Consider the following 15,000-nt stretch of genomic DNA (forward strand, 5'->3'; position numbering starts at 1 on the left):
CAATCCTGGTGTAGTTATCACAGGACAATACAATCCTGGTGTAGTTATCACAGGACAATACAATCCTGGTGTAGTTATCACAGGACAATACAATCCTGGTGTAGTTATCACAGGACAATACAATCCTGGTGTAGTTATCACAGGACAATACAATCCTGGTGTAGTTATCACAGGACAATACAATCCTGGTGTAGTTATCACAGGACAACAATCCGGTTAATCCTGGTGTAGTTATCACAGGACAATACAATCCTGGTGTAGTTATCACAGGACAATACAATCCTGGTGTAGTTATCACAGGACAATACAATCCTGGTGTAGTTATCACAGGATTATACAATCCTGGTGTAGTTATCACAGGATTATAAAATCCCTCAACCTTGTCTGAAAGTTTTCTTTGTGAACTTTGCAATAAGTTAAGAGTTCATTATTATTAATAACATAGTATTTGTATAAATACACAACATGCATCTTTAAAATATGTGTAAAACTAAGCATGCTGATAGGATGGATTTTCAGTCTTTGCATTCATAGATCCATTTATGAATCTCAATGTATCAAACCAAGTAACAGGTCTGCTGTGGGTCTTAAGGATTGTAGATTTAATAATTATGTCTACCAGTATATCTATGTTGACTGATGTAGTAGTAGCAGTAGTAGTATTGTCTACTAGTATATCACTGATGTAGTAGTAGTAGTAGTAGTATTGTCTACCAGTACATCACTGATGTAGTAGTAGTAGTATTATTGTCTACCAGTTTATCACTGATGTAGTAGTAGTAGTAGTAGTAGTAGTATTGTCTACCAGTACATCACTGATGTAGTATTAGTAGTAGTATTGTCTACCAGTATATCACTGATGTAGTAGTAGTAGTAGTAGTAGTATTATTGTCTACCAGTATATCACTGATATAGTAGTAGTAGTAGTAGTAGTAGTAGTATTGTCTACCAGTTTATCACTGATGTAGTAGTAGTAGTATTGTCTACCAGTATATCACTGATGTAGTAGTAGTAGGCTGGGTTTCTGTACAGCACTTTGAGATATCAGCTGATGTACGAAGGGCTATATAAATACATTTGATTTGATTTGATTTGATTAGTAGTAGTAGTAGTGTCTACCAGTATATCACTGATGTAGTAGTAGTAGTAGTAGTAGTAATAGTAGTAGTAGTATTATTGTCTACCAGTATATCACTGATGTAGTAGTAGTAGTAGTAGTAGTAATAGTAGTAGTAGTAGTATTGTCTACCAGTATATCTATGTTGACATTGAAGGCCTCTGTCTGACTGGACCCATCACTGATGTAGAAGGAGAAGGTGTCCTGGTAGTGGTGTTCAATGTTCTGGACGTTTTGAACATAGAAGATGTGGTCAGTGGTCAGGTCGTCCATGGAGAAGGGAACCTCTGGACTGATGACGCGGGTATTTGAACCGCCCAACGAGCCCACTGGGAGACAGAGGACGAAACCAGAATGGGAAGTGAGATCTCACTTCAGGGTTAGATCAGAAACATCCAAGACTGATGACATCATGTAGAAATACTACAGGCTAATAGATATTAATTTCTATTTCAACAGGGGAATTCTCAGGAGGAGACAACGTAACTGAAGACCAGTTCTTCGGGCATCACATCACGGATGAAAAACAGGGTTTACTTTGCAGTATAAAGACTTTTCTGCAGGCCTCCTTCCACTGTCACGAGTGTTGTTTCATATGTCTGTAGGTACTGTATTACTGTACCTCTGCTTATATTCACACTGCTCTGCCCAGGACAACTGGCCCTTATGGGAAATATAGGTTTATTACATTGAATTCATATCTCTCTCTCTCTCTCTCTCTCTCTCTCTCTCTCTCTCGCTCTCTTGCTCTCTCGCTCTCTCGCTCTCATTCTCTCTCTCTCGCTCTCATTCTCTCGCTCTCATTCTCCCTCGCTCTCATTCTCTCTCTCGCTCTCATTCTCTCTCTCGCTCTCATTCTCTCTCGCTCTCATTCTCTCTTGCTCTCACTCTCTCACTTTCTCTCTCTCTCTCTCTCCCCCTCTTGCTCTCACTCTCACTTTCTCTCTCTCTCTCTCTCTTGCTCTCAATTCAATTCAATTTAAGGGTTTTATTGGCATGAGAAACATATGTTTACATTGCCAAATAGTTAATAAACAAAAGTGATTAAAAAAATGAACATCACAAAAAATGAACAGTAAATATTACACTCACAAATGTTCCAAAATACATTTCAAATGTCATATTATATCTATATACCTATATATATCTATATACGGTGTTGTAATGATGTACAGATGCTCTCGCTCTCTCACTCTAGCTCTCTCACACTCGCTCTCTCACACTCGCTCTCTCACACTCGCTCTCTCACACTCGCTCTCTCACTCTCGCTCTCTCACACTCGCTCTCTCACACTCGCTCTCTCACACTCGCTCTCTCACACTCGCTCTCTCACACTCGCTCTCTCACTCTAGCTCTCTCACACTCGCTCTCTCACACTCGCTCTCTCACTCTAGCTCTCTCACACTCGCTCTCTCACTCTAGCTCTCTCACACTCGCTCTCTCACACTCGCTCTCTCACACTCGCTCTCTCACACTCTCAATCTCACACTCGCTCTCTCACACTCGCTCTCTCACACTCGCTCTCTCACACTCTCAATCTCACACTCGCTCTCTCACACTCGCTCTCTCACACTCTCAATCTCACACTCGCTCTCTCACACTCGCTCTCTCACACTCGCTCTCTCACACTCGCTCTCTCACACTCTCAATCTCACACTCGCTCTCTCACACTCGCTCTCTCACACTCTCAATCTCACACTCGCTCTCTCACACTCGCTCTCTCACACTCGCTCTCTCACACTCTCACTCTCACACTCACTCTCTCACACTCGCTCTCTCACACTCGCTCTCTCACACTCGCTCTCTCACACTCGCTCTCTCACACTCGCTCTCTCACTCTAGCTCTCTCACACTCGCTCTCTCACACTCGCTCTCTCACACTCGCTCTCTCACACTCGCTCTCTCACACTCGCTCTCTCACACTCTCAATCTCACACTCGCTCTCTCACACTCGCTCTCTCACACTCTCACTCTCAGGATCTAAGGCTTTATATATTAGATGAGTGTTGTCTTTGAAAGAGACATGGTGTCTATCACCAGACCACTGAAGAACCAGACGGCAAATATCTCCACTAGGGAGGTCTGCTGTCAAGATGTTCCACTATGTTGTATATTACTGATACGCAGAGTGTACACACACACACACACACACGCTCACACCCACCCACACACACACACACACACACCTCTTCGTCTCGTGTTCTCAATGAAGCCATATTTGGGCGAGCTGATCATCCACACCAGCAGATCCTTCTTGGGTGTGTCCAGATCTGATACAATGATGTGATTGGTTGACAGCTGGACTCTTCCTCCTTCCTGGACCTAGATATACATAAAATAGAAAGTTGCAGAAGATCTCAGTATGCAGATACAGCATTGGAGAACACTTCTAGGACAACTGGGATGAAATCAACAACAAACTAGAATGATCCACACACACCAAGACAGTCGTGAAGAGGGCACGACAAAGCCTATTCCCCCTCAGGAAACTAACAAGATTTGGCATGGGTCCTGAGATCCTCAAAAGGTTCTACAGCTGCAACATCGAGAGCATCCTGACCGGTTGCAACACTGCCTGGCACTGCCCAGCGTCACCCAGGTTAGGGTTTGGCCGGGGTAGGCCGTCATTGTAAATAAGAATTTGTTCTTAGCTGACTTACCTAGTTAAATAAAGGTTAAGTAAATAAAATGATATATCATAATAAGGCCAGAGGGGGTGTAGTATATGGCCAATATATCACGGCTAAGGGCTGTTCTACTCACGACGCAACGCAGAGTGACTGGATACCACAAACCCCCGAGGTGCCTTATTGCTGTTATAAACTGGTTACCAACGTCCTTAGAGCAGGACAAATGACGGGTATGACAAAACATATACCACGGCTTTCAGCCAACCAGAATTCAGGGCTCGTACCACCCAGTTTTATCATTTATAATATAGACCACGTTCCATAGAATTAGAGTGACTAGAACAGACAGAGAATTAGAATGACTAGAACAGACATAGAATTAGAATGACTAGAACAGACATAGAATTAGAATGACAAGAACAGACAGAATTAGAATGACAAGAACAGACAGAATTAGAGTGACTAGAACAGACAGAGAATTAGAATGACTAGAACAGACATAGAATTAGAATGACTAGAACAGACATAGAATTAGAATGACAAGAACAGACAGAATTAGAGTGACTAGAACAGACAGAGAATTAGAATGACTAGAACAGACATAGAATTAGAATGACTAGAACAGACATAGAATTAGAATGACAAGAACAGACAGAATTAGAGTGACTAGAACAGACATAGAATTAGAATGCCTAGAACAGACATAGAATTAGAGTGACTAGAACAGACAGAATTAGAGTGACTAGAACAGACATAGCATTAGAATGACTAGAACATACATAGAATTAGAATGCCTAGAACAGACATAGAATTAGAATGCCTAGAACAGACAGAATTAGAGTGACTAGAACAGACATAGAATTAGAATGCCTAGAACAGACACCCTCCATTCCAATATCAATTTCCAATGTCAGAGGTTCTATTTCTTTTCTACTCATGTATGTTACATTGATCGACCCTGACTCCTTCACATCACAGTGAACATCACACACACACACACACACACACACACACACACACACACACACACACATACACACACACACAGCGTTAGACACTGTTCCACTGAGCGTTGCATCAGCTGTGTTGCTTGGTGTTGCTTCATATGTTGCAAACAGTATCTCTTTGTTCTGTTCCCTAGCAACTGTCCAAACAAGCTGAGTAGTGTGTGTGAGTGTGTGTTTGTATGTGTGTGTGTGTGTACACGTGTGTGTGCGCATACATGTGTGTGTGTGTGTGTGTGTGTGTGTGTGTGCACGTGTGTGTGTATGTGTGCGTGTGTGTTCGTGTGTGTTCGCGTGCGTGTGTGTGTGTACCTTGATGCCACTGCGGACAGTGACCACTGGAGGCTGTCTCTTCATGGAGGTGATGGTGATGGTACACATCTGGTTGTCAAGGCGATTGTTCTCACCGTCGTAAACAATAAAATGGAAGATGTCCGTCACCGGCTGACTTCCTATCTCAAAGGAAGTGATGTAGCTTGTATGGCAGGAAGGAAATGGGAGCTTTAGTGAAGTTCATCCAAAAACATGCCCGTCTTCAAGGAAAACCAAACAATAACATGTTTTACCCCAAAACCAGCGCATAGCATCGTCTCAAAATAATCCCTTGTTTACTATTAACAACAACAACGATGATGTGACATATTGAAAGACATAACTTACTACAAGTTTACTGTAACATCTACACAATAGATGGGCTAATACATGCTTATAACAAGTCATAAATCATTATAGCCATCGATTGCTTTTAAGAAAAGTGTCACCCATCGTTCACGATGGGCTACAGATTAGTGGTGGAAGAGCCGAGATTCTCCTCACATTAATAAAATGCATTATACATGCAGATCTATATCTCTATATCTGATGTTTATCTGATCTAGATCTCTATATCTGATCTTTATCTCTATATCTGATCTATATCTGATCTACGTCTCTATTTCTGATCTATAACTGATCTATATCTCTATATCTGAGCTATATCTCTATATCTGAGCTATATCTCTATATCTGATCTATAGCTCTATATCTGATCTTTATCTGATCTAGATCTCTATATCTGATCTATGTCTGATCTATATCTCTATATCTGATCTATAACTGATCTATATCTCTATATCTGAGCTATATCTCTATATCTGAGCTATTTCTCTATATCTGAGCTATATCTCTCCAGATCTGATCTATAGTTCTATATCTGATCTAGATCTCTATCTGATCTATGTCTGATCTATATCTCTATATCTGATCTATATCTGATCTATATTTGATCTACGTCTCTATATCTGATCTATAACTGATCTATATATCTATATCTGGAGAAGGGATCTGAACACATCTAACATCCTCTAACTCTCAAAGTGCAACACCGATATGAAGACTAATGATGTGTATAAAGCCCTTTAAAAACTAGCGAAAAGTACCTGACTAAATAAAATATAATATTTAGCTAATTCTCATTAACACAGAAAGGCAGTCTGGTAAGTTTACCAAAAAACAAGTGATTTAAACCCACAGCCCCAGAGATGTTTGCTATAATATTAGCATAGTGTGCTAATTTGCATCAAGGCTAATCAGAGGCACATTATAGGGATGAAGTCCCAAGGCCTAATTTTCATTTTCATTTTGATGCCTGGTTTTCATTGTGTGTGTGTGTGTGTGTGTGTGTGTGTGTGCGCGCACGCGCGTGTGTGTGTGTGTGTCTCTTGCAGGTGGTTGATATTTAATGTTCGCTAATTAGACATGCTAATTGAGCTAAGCTGTTTGCGCTTTCCCATATCGTCACTAAAACTAAATATTCTGCTAACGTTTCTATTGTATAGTAGGAGTGACAGAAGATAGAGGCCATTACTTTTACAGAAACCTTTCGACTAAGTCGCTACTTTAAGCCTAAATGAGAATTGCTCTTAACTTGGACCAAAAAAAAAAAATTCTAAATTATTTTGAAATAAATATCTACACGGCAGAACAAATCGTCTTAATAATTACTTCAATAATAACATAGGAGCTGGTAGAAATGGATACCAGAATGTGAAGTGGACAGCAGAATTAACGCTCAACCTGTCCAGTTCTTTACAGATCAGTACAGGTAAAGTAGAAGCAAACAAGGAGAGGAAGCTACTTTAGATTACTTTCTCCATGGTGAAAGAGGAGTACTCTGTCATCCTCTCTCTCTACGCCTCTCTCTATCTGCCTCTCTCTCTCTCTCTGCCTCTCTCTATCTGCCTCTCTCTCTCTCTGCCTCTCTCTCTCTCTGCCTCTCTCTCTATCTGCCTCTCTGCCTCTCTCTCTCTGCCTCTCTCTCTCTGCCTCTCTCTCTCTCTGCCTCTCTCTCTCTCTGCCTCTCTCTCTCTGCCTCTCTCTTTCTCTCTCTGCCTCTCTCTCTTCTCTGCCCTCTCTCTCTCTCTGCCTCTCTCTCTCTGCCTCTCTCTCTGCCTCTCTCTCTCTGCCTCTCTCTCTGCCTCTCTCTCTTCTCTGCCATCTCTCTCTCTCTTGCCTCCTCTCTATGCCTCTCTCTCCTCCTCTCTCTCTACCTCTCTTCTGCCTCTCTTCCCTCTCATACCTCTCTCTTGCCTCTCTCTCTCTACTCATCTGGCTGCCTACTCTCTCTCTACCTCTTCTCTCTCTCTGCCTTTCCCTCTCTCTCTCTGCCTCTCTCTCTCTCTCCTCTCTCTCCCTCTCTTTCTCTTCTCTCTCTGCCTCTCTCTCTCTCTCTGCCTCTCATCTCTCTCTCTCTCTGCCTCTCTCTCTCTCTCTCTGCCTCTCTCTCTCTCTCTCTCTCGCTGCCTCTCCTCTCCTCTGCTCTTCTGCCTCTCTCTCTCTCTCTCTTGCCTCTCTCTCTCTCTCTCTGCCTCTCGCCTCTCTCTCTCTCTCTCATGCCTCTCATCTCCTCTCTCCTCTCTCCTGCCTCTCTCTCTCTCTCTCTGCCCTCTACTCTCTCTCCTCTCTTCTGCTCTCTCTCTTCTCTCTCTGCCTCTCTCTGCTCTCTCTAGCCTCTTCGCCTCTCTCTATCTCTCTGCCTCTCTCTCTCTCTCTTCTCTCTCACCTCTCTCTCTCTTGCCCTCTCTCTCTCTCTGCTCTCCTCTCTCTCTGCTCTATCTCTCTCTCTTGACTATCTCTTCTCTTCCTGCTCTCTCTCTCTGCCTCTCTCTCTGCCTTCTATATCTTGCCTCTCTCTTCTAACCTCTCTCTCTCTCTGCCTCTCTCTCTCTCTGCCTCACTCTCTCTCTGCCTCTCTCAATTCAACTAAATTCAATGGTTTTATTGTCATGGGAAACATGTGTTTAATCCGTTTAAAAGAAATGTACAGTAAATAATACAGTAAATAATACAGTAAATAATACAGTAAATAATACAGTAAATAATACAGTATTAATACTAAATTACAGTAAATATTACAGTCACAAAAGTGAAGAATAGAGACATTTCAAATATCATAGTATGTATTCGCTCTGTCTGTCTATGTGTTTAATGGAAGTGGCTCTACCTGATCCTGTGTTTGTTGATGTCGTCCAAGGTGAAGAGGAGTACTCTGTCATCTCCTGGTGCTCTGAGTCTGACCCTGTCCTGGTCAGGATGCCGTACATAGGAACTGACACCAGCTGAATACGTATCTTCTCATCTGGAGAGGTGTCCGCTCTGCAAAATATGATCACATATTTCATGATACAGTACCGGTCAAGTTCACCTTAGGACCTATGCTACCGGTCAATTCACCTTAGGACCTATGCTACTGGTCAAGTTCACCTTAGGACCTATGCAACTGGACAAGTTCACCTTAGGACCTATGCTAACCGGTCAAATTCACCTTAGGACCTATGCAACCGGTCAAGTTCACCTTAGGACCTATGCTACCGGACAAGTTCACCTTAGGACCTATGCTACCGGACAAGTTCACCTTAGGACCTATGCTACCGGGACAAGTTCACCTTAGGACCTATGCTACCGGACAAGTTCACCTTAGGACCTATACTACTGGACAAGTTCACCTTAGGACCTATGCAACCGGACAAGTTCACCTTAGGACCTATGCTACTGGACAAGTTCACCTTAGGACCTATGCAACCGGACAAGTTCTCCTTAGGACCTATGCTACCGGACAAATTCACCTTAGGACCTATGCTACCGGACAAATTCACCTTAGGACCTATGCTAACGGTCAAGTTCACCTTAGGACCTATGCAAACGGACAAATTCACCTTAGGACCTATGCTAACGGTCAAGTTCACCTTAGGACCTATGCAACTGGACAAGTTCACCTTAGGACCTATGCTACCGTCAAGTTCACCTTAGGACCTATGCAACCGGTCAAGTTCACCTTAGGACCTATGCTACCGGTCAAATTCACCTTAGGACCTATGCAACCGGACAAGTTCACCTTAGGACCTATGCTACCAGACAAGTTCACCTTAGGACCAATGCAACCAGACAAGTTCACCTTAGGACCTATGCTACCGGACAAGTTCACCTTAGGACCAATGCAACCAGACAAGTTCACCTTAGGACCTATGCTACCGGACAAGTTCACCTTAGGACCTATGCTACCAGACAAGTTCACCTTAGGACCAATGCAACCAGACAAGTTCACCTTAGGACCTATGCTACCAGACAAGTTCACCTTAGGACCTATGCTACCGGTCAAACGTTTTAGAACACCTGCTCATTCAAGCGTTTGTCTTTATGTTTATTTCCTACGTTGTAGAACAATAGTGAAGACATCAAACCATTTTTTTTCAAAGCTGTCATCAAGGCAAAAGGTGGCTATTTGAAGAATCTCAAATCTCAAATATATTTAGATTTATTTAACACTTTTTTGGTTCCTACCTGACTCCATATGTGTTATTTCATAGTTTTGATGTGTTCATTATTATTCTACAATGTAGAAATTGAAAAAAGAAGAAATGAGTAGGTGTTTGAAAACTTTTGACCGGTAGTGTTCACTATAATCATGAAACAAATAGTATAATAAAATGTATGCTGCTTATTATGTGAAGCTGTGGTTGAACGTACAGTATCTACAGCACTGAAACACAGCAACCAGGACCACAATAATAAAGAGGTTTCAATAAGTCAGGACCATAACGGAAGGAGCTGAACCACATTCACATCTCATGACATCATATTATAATGAGGCTGAACACGAACACAAAAACAGAAGTACCATTCAGAGGGGTTCAGGTATGGACACACACACACACACACACACACACACACACACACACACACACACACACACACACACACACACACACACACACACACACACACACACACACACACACACACTAACTCTGAGCTTCAGTCCACACACACTCAGGTGTGTGTTTACTAAATGTATAACCCAGGTGTGTTTACTAAACGTATAACCCAGGTGTGTTTACTAAACGTATAACCCAGGTGTGTTTACTAAACGTATAACCCAGGTGTGTTTACTAAACGTATAACCCAGGTGTGTTTACTAACAGTATAACCCAGGTGTGTTTACTAACAGTATAACCCAGGTGTGTTTACTAACAGTAAAACCCAGGTGTGTTTACTAACAGTATAACCCAGGTGTGTTTACTAACAGTATAACCCAGGTGTGTTTACTAACAGTATAACCCAGGTGTGTTTACTAACAGTATAACCCAGGTGTGTTTACTAACAGTATAACCCAGGTGTGAAAACTAACAGTATAACCCAGGTGTGTGTACTAACCGTATAACCCAGGTGTGTTTACTAACAGTATAACCCAGGTGTGTTTACTAACCGTATAACCCAGGTGTGTTTACTAACCGTATAACCCAGGTGTGTTTACTAACCGTATAACCCAGGTGTGTTTACTAACAGTATAACCCAGGTGTGTTTACTAACAGTATAACCCAGGTGTGTTTACTAACAGTATAACCCAGGTGTGTTTACTAACAGTATAACTCAGGTGTGTTTACTAACAGTATAACCCAGGTGTGTTTACTAACAGTATAACCCAGGTGTGTTTACTAACAGTATAACCCAGGTGTGTTTACTAACAGTATAACCCAGGTGTGTGTGTACTAACAGTATAACCCAGGTGTGTTTACTAACAGTATAACCCAGGTGTGTTTACTAACAGTATAACCCAGGTGTGTTTACTAACAGTATAACCCATGTGTGTGTGTACTAACAGTATAACCCAGGTGTGTTTACTAACAGTATAACCCAGGTGTGTTTACTAACAGTATAACCCAGGTGTGTTTACTAACAGTATAACCCAGGTGTGTTTACTAACAGTATAACCCAGGTGTGTTTACTAACAGTATAACCCAGGTATGTTTACTAACAGTATGACCCAGGTGTGTTTACTAACAGTATAACTCAGGTGTGTTTACTAACAGTATAACCCAGGTGTGTTTACTAACAGTATAACCCAGGTGTGTGTGTACTAACAGTATAACCCAGGTGTGTTTACTAACAGTATAACCCAGGTGTGTTTACTAACAGTATAACCCAGGTGTGTTTACTAACAGTATAACTCAGGTGTGTGTGTACTAACAGTATAACCCAGGTGTGTTTACTAACAGTATAACCCAGGTGTGTTTACTAACAGTATAACCCAGGTGTGTTTACTAACAGTATAACCCAGGTGTGTGTGTACTAACAGTATAACCCAGGTGTGTTTACTAACAGTATAACCCAGGTGTGTTTACTAACAGTATAACCCAGGTGTGTTTACTAACAGTATAACCCATGTGTGTGTGTACTAACAGTATAACCCAGGTGTGTTTACTAACAGTATAACCCAGGTGTGTTTACTAACAGTATAACCCAGGTGTGTTTACTAACAGTATAACCCAGGTGTGTTTACTAACAGTATAACCCAGGTGTGTTTACTAACAGTATAACCCAGGTGTGTTTACTAACAGTATGACCCAGGTGTGTTTACTAACAGTATAACTCAGGTGTGTTTACTAACAGTATGACCCAGGTGTGTTTACTAACAGTATAACCCAGGTGTGTGTGTACTAACAGTATAACCCAGGTGTGTTTACTAACAGTATAACCCAGGTGTGTTTACTAACAGTATAACCCAGGTGTGTTTACTAACAGTATAACCCAGGTGTGTGTGTACTAACAGTATAACCCAGGTGTGTTTACTAACAGTATAACCCAGGTGTGTTTACTAACCGTATAACCCAGGTGTGTTTACTAACAGTATAACCCAGGTGTGTGTACTAACAGTATAACCCAGGTGTGTTTACTAACAGTATAACCCAGGTGTGTTTACTAACCGTATAACCCAGGTGTGTGTACTAACAGTATAACCCAGGTGTGTGTACTAACCGTATAACCCAGGTGTGTTTACTAACCGTATAACCCAGGTGTGTGTACTAACAGTATAACCCAGGTGTGTTTACTAACCTTATAACCCAGGTGTGATCACTAACAGTATAACCCAGGTGTGTTTACTAACCGTATAACCCAGGTGTGTTTACTAACCGTATAACCCAGGTGTGTGCGTCTGATGACACTAGTACTTTTTTCAGGAACCTCCATGGACAGCAGGGCCTCTGGGTCTCTCCTGGGCCCGTCGCCCCCGACGCCCAACACAACCACCTGTACCACCGCCGTCGTCATGGAGAAGCCGTCGGTAACGGTAAAGGTGATGGCATCCTCGTCGGTGGAGAGGCCAGAGTGTTCATACTGCAAAACGTTACGCGTCACGTCACTGAAGGAGAACGTGTCACCTGGAGGGACAAAGGAGTAGAATGATACTGTTCAATAAATACAACTGTTATGTTATTTTTAATGGTCTAGCTACCTACTGGTCTAGCTACCTACTGGTCTAGCTACCTACTGTTACTGGTCTAACTACCTACTGTTACTGGTCTAGCTACCTACTGTTACTGGTCTAGCTACCTACTGTTACTGGTCTAGCTACCTACTGTTACTGGTCTAGCTACCTACTGTTACTGGTCTAACTACCTACTGTTACTGGTCTAACTACCTACTGTTACTGGTCTAGCTACCTACTGTTACTGGTCTAGCTACCTACTGTTACTGGTCTAGCTACCTACTGTTACTGGTCAAGCTACCTACTGTTACTGGTCTAGCTACCTACTGTTACTGGTCTAACTACCTACTGTTACTGGTCTAGCTACCTACTGTTACTGGTCTAACTACCTACTGTTACTGGTCTAACTACCTACTGTTACTGGTCTAGCTACCTACTGTTACTGGTCTAGCTACCTACTGTTACTGGTCTAGCTACCTACTGTTACTGGTCTAGCTACCTACTGTTACTGGTCTAACTACCTACTGTTACTGGTCTAGCTACCTACTGTTACTGGTCTAACTACCTACTGTTACTGGTCTAACTACCTACTGTTACTGGTCTAGCTACCTACTGTTACTGGTCTAGCTACCTACTGTTACTGGTCTAACTACCTACTCTTACTGGTCTAACTACCTACTGTTACTGGTCTAGCTAACTACTGTTACTGGTCTAGCTACCTACTGTTACTGGTCTAGCTAACTACTGTTACTGGTCTAGCTACCTACTGTTACTGGTCTAACTACCTACTGTTTCTGGTCTAGCTACCTACTGATCTAACTACCTACTGTTACTGGTCTAGCTACCTACTGGTCTAACTACCTACTGCTACTGGTCTAGCTACCTACTGTTACTGGTCTAACTACCTACTGTTTTTGGTCTAACTACCTACTGTTTTTGGTCTAACTAGTGTTACTGGTTACTGGTCTAACTGCCTGCTGTTACTGGTCTAGCTACCTACTGTTACTGGTCTAACTGCCTACTGTTACTGGTCTAGCTACCTACTGTTACTGGTCTAACTAACTACTGTTACTGGTCTAGCTACCTACTGTTACTGGTCTAACTACCTACTGTTTTTGGTCTAACTACCTACCGTTACTGGTCTAACTACCTACTGTTACTGGTCTAACTACCTACTGTTACTGGTCTAACTGCCTACTGTTACTGGTCTAGCTACCTACTGTTACTGGTCTAGCTACCTACTGTTACTGGTCTAGCTACCTACTGTTACTGTTCGAACTGCCTACTGTTACTGGTCGAACTGCCTACTGTTACTGGTCTAGCTACCTACTGTTACTGGTCTAGCTACCTACTGTTACTGGTCTAGCTACCTACTGTTACTGGTCTAACTGCCTACTGTCACTGGTCTAGCTACCTACTGTTACTGGTCTAACTGCCTACTGTTACTGGTCTAACTGCCTACTGTTACTGGTCTAGCTACCTACTGTTACTGGTCTAAACTATCTACTGTTACTGGTCTAACTATCTACTGTTACTGGTCTAGCTACCTACTGTTACTGTCTAGCTATCTACTGGTCTAGATAACTTCTGGTCTAACTATCTACTGTTACTGGTCTAACTACCTACTGTTACTGGTCTACCTACCTACTGGTCTAACTACCTACTGTTACTGGTCTAACTACCTACTGTTACTGGTCTAGCTATCTACTGGTCTAGCTACCTTCTGGTCTAACTACCCACTGTTACTGGTCTAACTACCTACTGTTACTGGTCTAGCTACCTACTGTTACTGGTCTAACTACCTACTGTTACTGGTCTAAATACCTACTGTTACTGGTCTAACTACCTACTGTTACTGGTCTAGCTACCTACTGGTATAACTACCTACTGTTACTGGTCTAACTACCTACTGTTACTGGTCTAACTACCTACTGTTACTGGTCTAACTACCTACTGTTACAGGTCTAACTATCTACTGTTACTGGTCTAACTACCTACTGTTACTGGTCTAACTACCTACTGTTACTGGTCTAACTACCTACTGTTACTGGTCTAGCTACCTACTGTTACTGGTCTAACTACCTACTGTTACTGGTCTAACTACCTACTGTTACAGGTCTAACTATCTACTGTTACTGGTCTAACTACCTACTGTTACTGGTCTAACTACCTACTGTTACTGGTCTAACTACCTACTGTTATTGGTCTAACTACCTACTGTTACTGGTCTAACTACCTACTGTTACTGGTCTAGCTACCTACTGGTCTAACTACCTACTGTTACTGGTCTAACTACCTACTGTTACTGGTCTAGCTACCTACTGTTACTGGTCTAGCTACCTACTGGTCTAACTACCTACTGTTACTGTTACTGGTCTAACTACCTACTGTTACTGGTCTAACTACCTACTGTTACTGGTCTAACTACCTACTGTTACTGGTCTAGCTACCTGCTGTTACTGGTCTAGCTACCTACTGGTCTAACTACCTACTGTTACTGGTCTA

At 42.2% G+C, this 15,000-nt stretch overlaps 1 protein-coding gene across 1 annotated transcript in view; it reads right to left on the reverse strand.

Moving 5' to 3' along the window:
- LOC109884593 (extracellular matrix protein FRAS1) overlaps nt 1-15,000 on the reverse strand; it is a gene marked incomplete in the record, with an annotated part of 348,159 nt that overhangs the window by 54,271 nt on the left and 278,888 nt on the right. The window contains 6 exon segments of the mRNA XM_031829488.1: nt 1,250-1,446; nt 3,304-3,439; nt 5,064-5,226; nt 8,233-8,269; nt 8,272-8,382; nt 12,197-12,448. Coding sequence (XP_031685348.1) covers nt 1,250-1,446; nt 3,304-3,439; nt 5,064-5,226; nt 8,233-8,269; nt 8,272-8,382; nt 12,197-12,448 — 896 coding nt within the window.

The sequence above is a fragment of the Oncorhynchus kisutch genome, linkage group LG8 (assembly GCF_002021735.2).
Source record: "Oncorhynchus kisutch isolate 150728-3 linkage group LG8, Okis_V2, whole genome shotgun sequence".
Taxonomy (NCBI): Eukaryota; Metazoa; Chordata; class Actinopteri; order Salmoniformes; family Salmonidae; genus Oncorhynchus; species Oncorhynchus kisutch.